The 16,241-nt window shown below is 34.7% G+C and overlaps 1 protein-coding gene across 1 annotated transcript in view; it reads left to right on the forward strand.

The window, feature by feature from the left end:
* The window catches only part of LOC129216583 (FRAS1-related extracellular matrix protein 2-like), a 102,119-nt gene extending 92,851 nt beyond the window's left edge, over nucleotides 1-9,268 (forward strand). The window contains exons 23-26 of the mRNA XM_054850797.1: nucleotides 985-1,246; nucleotides 3,725-3,912; nucleotides 6,266-6,418; nucleotides 7,228-9,268. Coding sequence (XP_054706772.1) covers nucleotides 985-1,246; nucleotides 3,725-3,912; nucleotides 6,266-6,418; nucleotides 7,228-7,704 — 1,080 coding nt within the window. The 3' untranslated portion in view covers nucleotides 7,705-9,268. The remainder of the gene's footprint in view (nucleotides 1-984; nucleotides 1,247-3,724; nucleotides 3,913-6,265; nucleotides 6,419-7,227) is intronic.
* The last annotated feature ends 6,973 nt before the right edge of the window (nucleotides 9,269-16,241 follow it).

A 16,241-nucleotide genomic window follows, 5' to 3' on the forward strand; every position in this document is an offset into this window, starting at 1 on the left:
ACAAAAACCTGCAGTAAAAACCATTAAAATTCTCGCAGTTTTTTTTTTCTTAATAATTGCACACATCAACAAAAATGTTTTTAGTGTCAAATAGTGAGGTAAAACACCAGTAGTAGCCAGTGCTTTAGTAGGGGCTATTTCAAATTTACTTACATATTTTGAAGAAAGAAATGAACAATAATAATGTAACTTTTTTGTTGACAGTTAACGTAACTATCATATTGAATCAATTTTATTCATCAGTTATTTGAATTTAAAGTAAGTAATGTAAGTTCTTCGGATGGGAGAATTTTAGATGGCCACTACTGAAATTTTCAGATTTTGGAGTCGTCGCTAATGGATCAAATTTGAGGTTTGGGGAAAAATTGATAAAACAAAAAATTAACAAATTGAAATTCTGACATTTTTAGATCATGGGACGATGAAGGAAGAGATGGTCTATAATACGCTCATTGAGTTTCAAGAGAGGTAATTAATATAGAAGACCCACAGTTTAAAAATACATACTTTACTGTGGTCACCAGTAGTGTTTTAAATCATGAAGTGGCCACTACTGAAGCACTGACCACTACTGTTTTACATCACAGTTTTTAAAGATAATATGAATTCCTGAAAGTGGAATTGTGTTTGAATGTTCATTTATTGGTCAGACAACTCTGTATGTGATTCATGTTTCCGAGGAGCACACAAAATAGAGGTAGATCTTGAATGGATAAAAAATTCTTTGATTATTTTTAAAAATTGTAAAATCCCTCTAATGCGAACACTAACGGGACAAATTTTTTTTGTCCACAGCAGAGAGGTGTACGCAGGACAGGGGTTTAGTAATGTTATTTGTCTTGGAACAGGGGAGTTAAAAATTGTCCGCATAAAAGGGGCGTCCGTTAGGAGGGGTTTTACTCTATTTTTATGAAGTTTGAGACCTAAAATTCTCTTTTAAAATATATTTTAATTACTTTTTAATTTAATATTTTTTACAAAAAGGTGCGAGATTATTCCGGTCTTTACCACGTAAAACTCATCCCTTGTACAGTAACAGATAACGTAGAATTTTCAACTCCTCCGCTGTGCAATCCTCGAGACCCTGTCAGCTTCGATCTACACGTCCGGTTCCAACAAGTAACTGATCCAGTACCAACGGAGTACAGCCTCAACACTCAGTTGCATTTGATGCGTAAAAGGGATCTATGGCTCAGCAACGGAAACATGGGATTTGGACAAGACAGCGATGCCTCTTTTGTTGCAGGTAAGTACAGGTACAATAAGTTTTAACTCCCTAGCATACAATAACGTCTCTATAAGTAATTCATTTCATGTGTCAATGCAGATATCGACTTCACTGAGACATTCATTCCATGTGACAATGAAGACTAACGTCCTTGAGACGTCATTCATTTCATGTGCCCGTAGACTTTTTGAAGTCCCTGAGACGTCATTCATTTCATGTGCCATTACAGACTCTTGGATGTCTCTGAGACGACATCCATTTCATATGCCCTTAGAATTTTTGACGTCCCCGAGACGTCATTCATTTCATGTGCCATTACAGACTCTTGGATGTCTCTGAGACGTCATTCATTTCGTATGCCATTACGATGACTATGAGAAGTCACTAGTTTTGTATGCCATTATATAATCTTTGACGTCATTTATTTCAAGAGCTATGGTAACCTGACATCTTCAAGAAGTCATTCAAATTCCATTATAACCTTACGTCTTTGAAATGTCGTTGTACGTCATGTACTTAGTACGACCTCAGTACGTACAATGTCATGGTGGTCATGTATTTAAATCAGGCACACACATACTTACGGCGCACGCATATTCGTTCACAGACACATATAGAGATGAAGTTTGCATAGTTATAGTGAATCAAGACCATGTTTTTTTGCTATTTACTACTACTGCTATAGCAGCATTGTCAAAATCACTAAAGTTATATAAATTCCGATTTAAAAGTTCTGAGCTTTTAAATTATGGTCCTCATATACCCTTGTTTTTATACTACAAAAATAAAAAGGAAGTTATCCTTCAAATCCTTTTTGTGTTACTGTACTTTAAACCTTTTTTTTTTTATCATCCCCTTATTAGTTCTCTTTTTTTTAAAAAAATAACCTTACCTTAACTGTCTTTTTCTTTTTCCTTCATTTGAAAATTCGTTCATGGCGGTCAACTTGTTAACAAAAACTGACCACAAATTATACACATAAGATATTTCCGAAAAAGTAAGAAAACGAAAGAAATTATAAAATCAAAAAATAGCAATCCGCATCAGTGAAGATAGTTAATTTAAAACTGGAAATCAAGCTAGTGTCCCTCGTTTCAAGGCATCCAACAATTAGACTTATAAATGAAGTCGATAATAGAATTTAGTAAATGTATTTTACATTTTGTATTCCATCCAAAACATAACTTTTTTCATTGAAAACAGCAGATATGAAATCTGTATCAATTTTTAACGAAGTAAAATTGAATAACAGCAAACATTGTGACACACGGAATTTTATTACATGAACCTCACAAGATGAAAAAAAATTATAAAAAAAATCCATAAATGAGAAAATATGTAGACAAAGAACATTGAAGACACATCATTAAAAATACTAAAAAAAATAAAAATGCATTAAAATTACGTTAGCTAGATAGAAATGCAAGCGATACTAAGATTGTAAATATAATTTATGTCACAGAACGAAATGAATGTGGAATTATGATTAGATTTGATATGTCTTCAAAAGTGTAAAGAACATTTCCATTGAATGAAACACGCTCATATTTCATTTTGAAATGAATAATGCGGAACTTTATTAAACTTTATGACAATTCCTCATAAGAAATAATCCTATCTTTTTGGACAAAAACACTTTCTTAGATGTAAGAGAGCTTTTGCGCTCACCATAAAAGTTTTTTCAATATCAAGTTAAATCATTAATTTCAGGAGCGAGAAGTATTTTAAATCGTAAAATTTGATTTTCTTATAAACCCCCAAGTTAGTATGCAAAGTTAGTATGCATATGCAAAGAGCATCAAATGAAACGTATCAAACCAGAATGCGAAAACTATGAATAAAATAAGTAGAAAATTGTTATTATGTGGTAAACAACCAAGTCTTTAAAGCTTTATGACTAGCATCATAATGCATGAAAGTAAAAAAGGAGTACGTTTACTTTATGTCACTGACAAGTCATAAAATATTCATACTTTCAATAAATGACGAAAATTGTCTTTTATATTTTATGTCTCCGTCAAAATTCGAAATAATTTGCTACGAGTTGCCTCTTTGTAGTTTAAGCTGAGGCAGAATATTACAAGCAAACACTCCGCTTGCAATTCTGCCCAGGTTGCAATGGAATAGCAGCTTATTACCTAAGCTTTTATTTTTCAAGTTGACTTGTGCCTTGTTCGTGGACCTCTCGAAGATGTACTGAAATAAATTTAGCAACCAATATGAAGGTAATCTCAGTCTCCGTAAGAAATTTTTGGCCTTTAGATCTGCTGTGACTATTCTTGGCGGACCATCACAAACAAGGGGGATACTCCAATACGTGGGTATTGTGACTAGCTGTTTGGTATTCTCTTAGCAAAATTAATCTTTTACTTCCTTTATTGTACAAGCAACTATATTTGTATTCCTAGTAAACTTAACTAGTAATCTTACCCCCCTATAATTCGATACTAAGCAACGATTCTCCGACGGTGGCTGTAATCTTCAGTTCTTTTACAGGTGACACAGTCTACGGTCGGGTGATGATGGATCCGACACAAAATCTTGGTGAATCCTTTATCGTCAACGTGGAGAAGTGTTTCCTCTGCACTGGAGTGGACGGATACGTTCCGAAATATGATCCGATCAACAACGAATATGGATGCGTCACGGATTCGGAGCATTTGCTTTACTCCTTCAAGATCATTGTGAGTGTTGGTTGCGTTGAAATTTTATCACAATCCTGTGATAACTCATGACTTTAAGGGCTCCTTCACACGAGACAACTAAATTGAATCAACTTTCGAATGAGCGTTATTAAGAAGTGTAACCAGGTAGAAAAGTGAAGGAATCACCTGTCATCCCTCACACCACAGTCAAATGCGGTTGGTGTGCCGTGCGCACTAAATTCGACCAATTAGAAGACAAGTTGATTCAACTAAGTTGCCTCGTGTGAAGACAACGAAAAATGTCAGCCAACTAGTTGACAGGCAACTTTTTTGAAACGTTGATTCCGTTAACCACGTTGTGTGTATAAGAGGCCTGAAACCTCAGTTTCCAAAAATGACTTTAAATGGGTTTGACTACCCTACACTTCAGGGTCCTCCATACATATCACTTTGCGTAGTTCAGCGGGTTGAATATGGCCCTAAAGGGAGCTCCGTTTTTTGATTCAGACCAGGAGCCAAGCAACCCCTGACCCAACACATCCAGAAATATGGATTTGGAATGGAAACTTGGAGGACTTCGTGACTATGACACATTTAATGTACTTCTGCCACCATTTGCGAACACGGAGGATCTTCGACCGGCAGACATCGAACCCAGGATCCTCCAGTTACCAGTCCAGCTTATTACCAAACGGGTCACGACGGACCACGGGACTGATTGAACAGGGGTGCCCTCCGTAAGGCTAAGGGCGCACCCCCTAAATATCGCGAAGATCACCTCCCCATAAGCAAGAGCACCCCCCCCCCCAAAAAATGAAAAATATCCCTCAAAACACCCTCTCCCCTTAAAAATTTTAATAGCGCACTAACCCCTCCCCCCTTATGTGGGCACTCCTGGATTAAACATGTAAACATGGCGCACTTGTAACCCACTTATCATCGTATTTCGGTTTTCACCCGAAAAAAGGTTCTGCTTGAATCCGGATTTCAACTGGGTTTTTTGGTTTGTGCCCAGAAAGCGGTTAAGAAATTCGAGTACGACATTGGGTAAAACGATTTTCCGAGACATCAGCGTTTTTCACATGTGAACGAGGGCGATTTGCAATCTGTATTTTTTACAGCAGGAGCAGGAATATGCGGGTTATAAAAGTCCCTTGTGAAGGCCACTAATGTCACATCATAGTTATGTTGCCAATATGACGCTTCTTAATGTGTAATGTCAATGATGAAGAGTAATATTATGTGCACACAGCACGTTCAACAAAGTTTTTATAATGACTTTAAAAACCTGATTGTACGGTCATGATTATAAAACGGGCTATGGTTGAAGCGAGTGGTAATTTGGAAATTTTCACGCAGTTACAAATCCACGCAGTAGTTCGGTCATTAATTAATTTTGCTAAGAAGCTTGTTTGAAGTTGCTAGTAATTTTATTATTTGTATTGTTGTTTTTATTATCACACTCGAGAGCGCCATGAAGCCTATTATGAAATAACGTGCTACAATTTTGAATAATTTCATTACTACGGTCAATAACTAAAACTACTAGTTTTCTTAAAAAAAAAAAAAGAAAAGAAACATGCTTTCATAGTATTTTTACCAAAAAAAAAAAGAAGTAATAGCATTGATTACCTTTTGTGGGAAAAAAATGAGGTCAAAAATTATTTTAAACATTTTTGTACTGCGTTAACAATCCTTAGACCTCTTAACGTCTTAACAATAAGGCAGCTCAAACTTCTGGTACTACCCACCCAATGCAGAACATAAGCTGACGCTTGATTTTCCGAATTTCTTCAGACCAAGGTTTTTTTTTTTTTTTTTTTTTTTTTGTAAGAACGAGAATTGGTAAAATCGAAACGTGTCGAAAACTTTATACTACGTATGGTACGCCTATTTCCACAGTAACAATCAATACAAAAACATATATTTTTTTCTTTGTTTTGCACCATGTACAAAATGCGTATAAACACAGACATCAAAAAATTCAAATACAAAAATCATGGTACTCTGACCACTTTTAAAATAATTTATTCCTTTATAGAAACAAACGAAAATACGGAGGTTGGTGAAATTGAAATTTAAATAAAAGTTATCTTCGCTTCCAAGAAATTTCCTGTCATTAGCGCCGGAGTTCTTATGAAAGACAATTTTGACCTTATGTCAACTCAGTAAAAAAGAGATTTTTGCCGTTTCCAGATCGTTAAAATTAATGAAAAATGAAAGTTTCAGTTAAAGATTTTTTGGTACTGGTGAGTTGTTCGTAAAATCGTGAGTGTTCGTAAATTAGAGGTACGTAAAATCGAGCATCAAACAGTATGAACGAAGGTAAAAACTTCCGGCTGTTAAAATTACATGATCATATTGATTAATCTATTAACTTCTCTCTTTTTAGGACAAAGGAGCCCCAGGATCTGTAGCAAAGCATTTTCGCAATGTGTCTTTCAATGCTATCCTTGCATCTGATGATCCTAGTCGAGAAGTACAAAAGCTGAGGAAGCAATCCAACTCCGATGGATTCCACTTTGATTCAGCGCCATTGTTTCAGGTAGGAATGGAAGTGTCAGGAGAATATTCTCTGAAAACGAAACCATTTTCAGGATCTTCTCCTGCAATTGAAATTTACAGAATAATCAAGAATTTTCGGTGCATCGTAATAGGTAAGGTGAGTTCGACAAAGTGCATACCCTAAACTTCAAAGATCACATCGAGGACGTGGAATTCGTAATAACAGCCATGTGAAAGTCGTGAAAAACTTCAACTACCATTCTGAAAGCCATTTCAAACTTTTACTGTACATCACATCCGAAAATATCATCTAAAACAGTGGTGCCTAAGATTTTTTTTTACCCCAGAGGACTGCACCTTATATTAAAATGAACCTGACGGGTCAGAACACATGTAACCTCTGAATCTATTAAGTTTTTATAGATGACATAACAAGGAAACGTACACACCGAGAATTGTTATCAACAAAACGTGCTTATTTTATTAATAAGAGGTTTACATCTGATTTTTAAAAACCAATTTCTGACTTTTTCTTGAACTTTGCAACAATAATTCTTTATACGGCATGAAGATAATAGGTAGTTTTGGAAGATTCTTGAATATAGTTTTGAATTCGTAATGTTGAACATAAAAACGAGCAGCATGGAACAGCTTCGCTACTCCCATAAGACCTGCGGACTGTAGATTGAGAACCACTGTTAGAAAAGTTACATATCCGTAATAGTACAAATTAAAAGTTAATCGACCAACTATTTTCTTTTTTACTCAATAGTTTCTTAATATAATACTTGAAACAATGAAAATAACTTTTTTTAACATAGATTCACATCATAGATGTTTTATTTTCAGGTTTCATACGGTAGACAATGGTTCGTCCATTGCATTTATACAGATCGATCCAAAGAAAAAGCGGTTCGGGGCATTGGAAAAAGAAGCATCTCTAGCCACCGAATCTCCAGGACTGGACTTCATGAAAACATTGATGTTGGATTGAATGGCAGAGGCACCAACATGAACAGACTTATTCTCGATTATTCTGGTGCCAAAAGACATGTGTATTCCTCCACAAATCGAAAACACCAAAACCCAGCAGTCACCGACAGCAACATGTCTGGTGAATCTCCGGTTTTGGTTGCCATGTTGGGAATAGTTGGTACTTTATTGGTTATTGCGGTAACAGTTTTAATGCTTTCGAAGAGACAGAGGGTGTCCGATTCTGAACCAAGAGCCAGAGAGTCTACAGTAGTAACTAGTCACCATGGACGTGCTAGAGTGATCAATGTTAGACAGTATACTTTATCCAGCGATGAACATACGGAAGTGTGATGTGCGACGAACTTTAGACTTGTGTTAAGTATATTGTCATCCTGCCAGTAAGACTGAAAAAAAAAATATGTACCAAAATTTATGATAACTTATCCCATTCATTAAATTCTTCAACATTTGCGATAATTAAAGTTATTGTTTAATCCAGCGTTTCTTAACCCTTTTTGGCCCGCTCAACAGTAAACGTAATTAATGTTGCAGTTATTGTACAAGTATTGTAAATAAATCCTTGCGAAAAATCAAAGGAAAGGTAGAAACATAATCTTGGAATTCACTAGAGTGAAAAAAAGTAACAAGTGGCATATACGAACAGACTCAGCGGTGAACAAAAATCATCTATTCAAGATCCTAAAATTATGGCCTTCAAAAGGTTTTAATTTATTATTTTAAATCTATTTCTATGATTATTTTATTTGGTTATTTCTTTGAACATGGATACTTTTTTTTAACGCGAAGAGGTGTAAAAATCCCTGAGAAACGCTCTAGTTTTTTGAAGACTAGTATCCGTGCACCCTAGTAGAACAGATGATCGGTCCAATGTTGGAAAATGGTCGGAATAGTAGGCAAACAGTTGGCTAGTTTCACCAGAAATTAGCCAACAATATCCCAACCTTGCTGAACGTGGTTGCAACAGCAACATTGCCCAACATCGATACCACGATGGGAAAAATTACGATGAAAATTAAAAACGGCAGAAAGTTTGGTCAACGACTAGTCAAAAAAACCCACCCACAGCTAATATGTGGTTAACAGAAACAACAATGGCCCGGTGTCCCAGCACAGTTTACAGGTGGGATTTTAAAAATAATAATAAAAACTAATAAAAAATGGAATTGGCTGGTTAGCTTGGCCAACAATTATCCAGCAAAATCCGAAAGTTAGGTTCATGCAGGCATGCAGAAAAACTTGGTCGGATCGTCGTTGGTTCATTTGTGAGAACTTCGTTGACGAAGTTCATGTGCGAAAACTTGGTCGATCCATTGATCCATTGTAGGAATCTCTGGTTTAAACAATTGCATACATATGCTCGCAATTATTGAAGAATTAGTCTTTAACAAGAAACTGATTCAAATAATTCCTTCATTGTTTCATGTTGTGAAATGAAAATATTATACATAATGAATTTCTCGTTTTTAATCATCACGCCTTGCACTTGTTTTTCTATTATAAAAAAAATAAATAAATAAATAAAAAAAGTTCAAAGAATTTATATCAGTTTTTAATATACAGTTTCAGAAGGATCAAAAGTTTGTTTTTGAATTCGTGTAAAATTTTAGTTATTCCAAGAATTGAACTATACATGTATTACTTCTCTATAATTTGTGTTCTGAAAGTTAAATTCAATATTTCCTTTTTCATTTATTAGATGTACGCGATTTAAGGTAAGAAATGGAATTTCCGCTATATACTCATGAATTGTTTTTGTTTTTTTCGTTGAAAAATATACAAGCTTGTGTCAAGATACTATGTTCAAATTTAAACAATTCACGAATGAATTTTATTTATTCAAGAGTGATTTTACCGAGTTGTATTATTTCTCTCTGTTTTGTATTTTGGAACTGAAATAAATCAAATATTTAATTCACGGTTTTTAATCTGTAAATGATTTACAATGAGAATTAAATTTATCTTTCGTTGAAATTTTACAGATAGTATACAACTAGAGTGCATGCTTCTTTTTCGGCAAGGCAGAAACTGGCTTTTTACATAAGGGAAAAGTGGTGGTCCAATAAGAGGGAGGGGAGGGGGATCTATACTTTGCAACTGTGAATCGATTATTTCAGAAAGGGCATAAGTCCAACAAATGAAACTTTTCAGGATTCAATAAAAAGTGATTATTTCATACATACGTGAACTAAGTTCTACAAGAAATTTTTATGACTAATCTAGCCACAAGTAGGATCATTACCACACCTTTACTTACATTTAATTTCGTCGCTGAAATTAATTTAAAAATTTGGACTTATGCCCTTTCTGCAATCAACAACCTGAAAGGCTAGTTTAGAGTGATGAAAATGTAAATCATGTGAAACATATTTGTTTCTAACTGATTTATATTAATTAAAAATAATATAACAAAGTGTCAAAAATAATTAGTGAAGTCCGTATGCATAAATTCATTATCTTAAGATAATAGATCCTGTATTTTCTTCTTTCTCTCGTCTTGTTTTTGTGAAATAATGAAGTCTGATGTAAAAAACTAATAAACTGAGATAAAAGCTAAAGAATTTCACATGTGTATTCTACTATTCATATTCATCGAATACATCCTCCACGGAAATCGTCTTTTTCTATCCTTCTCTTGTCTAGTTTTGTGTATCAAGTTCGATATACAGTACATGTTAATATGATTATGTTCAAAATTCCACTGGATAATCATCTTGATATCTGCTATTTCTTCCTACATAATGAAAATTTCTTTGTGTGCACAATGTTGGCAAAGGTACACTGTAAAAAAAATCCGTAAAATTTACAGAAAAAAACTGTCAGCCAGGACGCCAGTTTTCTTCCGTTTATTTTACAGAAATCTTCCGTATTTTTATTATTTATTCAAGCTGATTTATTATTTTATGAAGATTAAAAAATGAAACTATACTTTCATAAATCCATTTCAATATTTACTATACTACTACGAAATACATGTATACAAAGGTAAATTTCCGAATATGCCTCTGTAACAGATGACAAAAAAACATAATAATAAAATATTGATTAGAATGCAATGAAATGGAAGTTGCAAACGATTTAAAACTTACTCGCTTTAAATAAATATAAGATCAAAAACCCGAGCACGAGAACGAAAATCGAATTTCGAAGATTCGAAGAAAAACAAAGTATAACCGGTTACAGATTCAAAAAAACAGAGAAATCCTGTATTTTATTACGAACAGTTTTTTTCTGTAAAAAATACGGATAACTTCTTCAAAATTTACATTTTTTTTACAGTGTAGTTCAGCCTACAAGCGTTACTTTGCAGTATCCCCTTGAAAACCGTTTATACGATAGCCATGCATAAAACCGTTCCTTTTGGCGTTCTATCGAATATTTTTCCAAAATCTCAATTTGGGAGATAAGTCCTCTTAAAAAAAAAGCAACCGTTTTAGCAGTTACAGATTTCATTGTTTTCAACTGATTTGACGGTGAATCTTGGTGTATTACTTTCAGAATTTCACTTATAACAGATTGGGTTTTTCATGGTAATAATCTGTAATAATTTGTCACATTTGCTTAACAAAAGTTTTACTATCCCAAAATCCGGTCGCAAAGGACAAACGAATGTCCTCTCAGAGGAAAGTCATCAGCAATCTCGTGAAATTTCTTCAGTGTTATTTCTCAAAAAAGTCTACTGCAGTGTTGCTCTTATTTTGACCAACGTATACCTCACTGAAAGCGTACAGTTTTTTCGCAGTTCCTAGAGTGATATTAACAAAATCCCTCAGAAATTAGCGAATTTCATTCCGATACTTTTCTGCCTCAACTCTACCCAGGTCGAGATTTTGAATTTCCTCCCTGACCGCCCTAACTGATTGACCTACGATTACCATAATAACGCTAGGTTAAAGAAGTTATTTGTTTTTACTTCGTTTCGACAAAAAATCTATATCTTCTATGATCTTGCCATATATTCACACTGTGTCTTACTATTCCTTCCTTCGCATTTCGTGCAGAAAGGGCGAAGTCCGGGACTTATGCTCTTTCTGCACTAAACGAAAAATTTGGCCCCTAAATAAAGTGCATTGTTGTACAAAGATTGACTTCCCTTCTACACGTCGATATCTCTACATACAAGTATGGTAAAACCACAGCTAACTCAATTTTCTCAAAAATTGGACCTATATGCGGCTTTTTCTAAAACAATCGATTATTCTTTCGCGTAACATCATGGTGAAGTTAAAAGGTGTGTCTAATAAAATTTACGGGATACGGGGTCTCGGGGTCTCTGTGGTAGAAGCTTCGTCTTCTAAGCCGGAGGTCGTGGGTTCGATTCCCGCCGGTGCCCTGGGAGTTATTTCCTTCTCTTGTGTTGTAAATCTTTCCTGTGTGTGTCCGGAGGCAAAGCGCTTGGCACGCAGTCCTCTATGTACGTAAAACTGTTTAACTTCTAAATAAAGTTATGCGTTTAGACGATTTAACGCCGTCTAAATACTATCAATAGTTAAGTTTCCTAACTTATAACTAAAGACTTATGCAAGTCTTACAATTCAATGTTTGTTTTCATTTTCTTCATGGTTGTATGGGTGAAAAACGCTCGAATAAAGTTCAGTTCAGATCAAATGCACAAAATACATTATAGTATTTGGGTTTTCATTTTCTAAAAATTTAATGATAGTTACATCAAAAATTATGCCTAGTAGCGGTTAAAACCACTTTCATGTTAATTTCAGTAAGTTACCGCCCTATAGCCAGGGCTAAGGTAGAAATACATGAAATATACAGCCAACTCAGTCATTCTAGCCGAGTATTGCAGTTTCGTGCTTATTAGCACTCATCAGCCCGGCTTAGGAAGTGACTGAGCTGGAGGTGGAAAACCTCTTAAAGAAGTCAAGAGTGCCCAAACTGGTTGCTAATATGGAATTAGCACTGACCAGACGAGTTTTCAACTCGACTTCAACTCGAAGATTGAAGTTAATGCATGGTAATTTCTGTAAGTTACCGCCCTATAGGCAGGGCTTTAAGGCAGAAATACATGAAACACACCACCAGCTCAGTCATTCCAGCCGAGGACTGCAATTTCGTACTTGTTAGCACTCATCAGCCCGGCTTCGGAAGTGAGCTGCCTAGCCCGGCTTATAATAAATATTGCAGTGTTATAGAAAAGTAATATATTGGAAATTTTTCGGTATCATGCAAACTTTATCCATTAGGCAAAAAAAACTTTCGATATCAATGCCATCTGCATATAATCTGATTTGTTACCACTTATCTGCTGTGACTTAATTTTCTACTTGATGATACATTGAATAAAAAGTTCAGAAAAAAATAATTTGTTGGTAGTATATCCCATATACATAGAATAAATGATTTTTTCTTTTTAAATCAGAAAATGTTTATTAGAAACTTAATGTATGCAGAGAGAACTAAAGAGTGATATTAGAAAGTGAATATTTTGAGTATAAAATAGTTAATATGAATGGCCTGCCGTCGTAAATAAATATAAATTTACAAATTATTTATTTCGAAATACAAACTATCGAATCTGTTTTGATTTTAAGAGATTAAGAGAAGAAAAAGTTTCATGAGCAAACATTAATTGTTTGACTGAAAATTCTCCATTTCATGGCCTTTTTTTACTAATTTTTCCATGTGTTGACTACGCCAACAAGTGTTTCACTTTTGCAAAACTATATATTTTTGAGAAATGATTGTTCAAATGAACAACATTGAAGCTCAATGTACATTTAACTGAAAAGGGATCGATTACTCCCCCCCCCTCTTTTACAATTGCTTTTTTCTGCTCAGTGGGCAGGAAGGAGGCAGGAGAGCCTGGAATGGATTTACACTACATTAGAATGGCTTCTAATACCCAGGCTTGATCATCTCTGTCTACAAGCCACACAAGATAAGACGACGAAGCGGCAAATAAATTAATAAAATAAAATAAATTGCGTACAGGCTCCTAAAGGAGTTACTATTAAAAAAATTTGAAAACAAAGTATTAAACAATCCTCTACGTTTTGGAGATTCTACACACGAGTCCTGAATTCCTATTCGAGTGAAATAAAAACACTTCTCATTCTATTTACTCGTTCCAGTTATTCTATAGTCTCTCATATCTTATCTAGTTCTATCTAAACGAGTTTATTTCATTTTAAGTAGAGTATTTCGAAGAATCAATATAAAAAATGTGCGACTATTTTCATCTTCACATCAGCGAACTCCAGTGAAAACAAAAGTAAGGGTGCCCATCTCCCCTCCCCCCACCCAAGAGCAACGGCATACCCCGCAGCTATCACAAAAGGCCCCCAAAAGTGAACCCCCTAAAAAAGAGAAAAATATCCCCCCCCCCCAAACTACACATACAAATTTCAATAGCTCAGTCTGTGCCATGACCACTTCCCCAAGGTGGGCACCCTATAAAAATGTGTTTAAAATTAAAATTTTTGATCAGAATTTTCAATTTTGAAATTTATAAATTGCAGCAATCAGTGAAATATCTACAGTCCGAAATAGAGGTTGGATGTGCTGACATCTGTTGACGACAGTATGAAGTAAACTCTGTCTTTGAGAACTTAAAATTAATTAGACAAATCACTCAACTCTTCCCGCTCCCGCCTTACTTTTTGTTTACATCAAATCATTTACTTTTAATGCACTTAAAAAACAGATTTTTTTTCATTTTTATTGTTATAATTAGAGTGATTATATAATTTTTATAGTGATCAGGGCCGGCTCTCGTAGTTCTGCCGCCCTAGGCGATATTGACAAGTGCCCCCCCCCCTCTCCATTGAACCATAATATTGTAAAATAATGATACATTAATAAAATAAAATAAAAAAAAACAGTTAAGTGCTTAAAATTAAAGTGAGTTTCTATTTAAATTCCAAAGTGATTAAAGTAGTGCATCTTATGGCACTGAGGCAGATATAATAATATTTTCAGAAGACTTGAAATCATTCAATTTTCTGGCTCAAAAATTAAATTGAATTTCTAGTTAACTTCCGAACTATGTTTTGCATATGCAAGCACTGGTACACACTCTAAATCATTTTTATTTGCTTTTATTTATTTATTTTATTTATTTATTTATTTATTTATTTATTTATTTTTTTTAGCATTGAAGTAGGGAATCTTATGGCACTGAAACAGATATTTATACTTAAGATAAAAAGTTTCAACATCGAAATTCGCCGAATCTAAAATTTGCAGCCCTAGGCGACTGCCGAGGTCGCCCAGGAACCGGGCCTGAAAGTGGTAGCCCAGAGGTTGGTTATTCGACCGTAATTTTATTAAACACATTTAACTTTTAACACTATTAAGGTTCTCTAGACAATAACTATTGTTACGAGTCCAGCCACTTCAAGAAATTCTTTAATGACGACACAGTTCTTGAGAAAAACACAGGAGATTTATTTACAACTGTGTATAAGAAATGTAGTTAAAAACTGCAAAATTAACCATAGCAATTAGGCAAATATCAATTAACACCGTAAACTCAACGGTTACACACGTATTTACATCAAAATACGCAAAAACACAACGCAAAGGCTAATACACACTTTCCAGAGTAACGACGAAAACGAGACTAACTCTTTATGCTGCTGAGGCTATTTATAAATCCTTGAAAAATGTCTACAATATTCCATTGAGAAGTTTCGATTACATTCTACAAATTTCTCGTATTTTCTTTTTATTCCATTCACAAATCTTATCTTTCAGAAATGGAGGGACCATATATTTCATTCGAATGTAAGGGGGTTGTATATTCATTACAAGAAGCTATTTACATGTTACGTTACTAAGACAATTTTAGATGTCAGATAATGGAATAAACGCCAAATTTAGCCAGATTACAACAAATTAATCATAAAAATAACTACTCTTCACACAATTTGTAACAGTATACTTCTATAATCATTGTCCAGTCACGTATGTCCCACACCCTATAATATTATTCAGCATTGTATTCACGTTAAATATTTAGCGCAAAATATCGCATAAAAATTAATTTTCACTTACTTAAAATTGCTTCTAGCTCTTTTTCAAGTCATATAGGGCCCTCGAGTTTCCTATTGCACTCAAGGAAAAAAGCTCAGGGGTTCTCTAACTTTTCTCATTCGCGGCTCCCTTTGAAGTGTAAGAATTTTCTCACGGTACCCTAGACTATCTCTTTTACACAATTATTGGACACTTCGTGGCAGCCCTGGTCGCCCCTTATTTCAGCACAGGATGCCGTGGCACCCACTTTGGGAAACTTACTGGCTCAGGGGATATTTTTTACGCGCTTTCCAACCATACCAAGCTCAAAACACTCAGATGAATTTTTCGAGTAGAATCAGCTATTTGTGACTTCATATGAGAATAAGTTAAAATTTATTGTTTCACGCTCCGTATAGCTCACGTAAGCAATAAAAAAAAAGAGTCGAATTTGAAAATTTTTCGTTTTGCCAACTATAAAACGCCTGTACATTTTTTTCTAGTTAATTTCGACGCTATTGTGAAAAACTTCGTTGGGTGCATTTCTTACAGGATTTCCAACAGTAAACTCAAAAAAATTGGGCAACCCCTTCACGTAGAAAGAGCCATTTTGAACGAAAAGTGCGTTTTTAATTAGGAAAAATTTGCCAAACCTTTTCTGAAGACAGTCCTAGGGCCATCTTGTAAACTGCAGTGAAGAAGAACATGTTCAGCACTCTGCTCGCCAACTCCACAGTCACAAAGAAAATTTGGCGAAATGCCAAATCTAAACAAGTAACTTTTAATATTTCCATAGCCAGTGAGAAATTGAGACAGTTTAAAATTTGTAGAAAAATAGCTGCACTGCAGACGATGAAAAACAGTAGGGAAGAACCCTAACAAAACCCCCTTCAAGTTTGGGA

This window comes from Uloborus diversus, chromosome 2, assembly GCF_026930045.1.
Source record: "Uloborus diversus isolate 005 chromosome 2, Udiv.v.3.1, whole genome shotgun sequence".
Lineage (NCBI taxonomy): Eukaryota > Metazoa > Arthropoda > Arachnida > Araneae > Uloboridae > Uloborus > Uloborus diversus.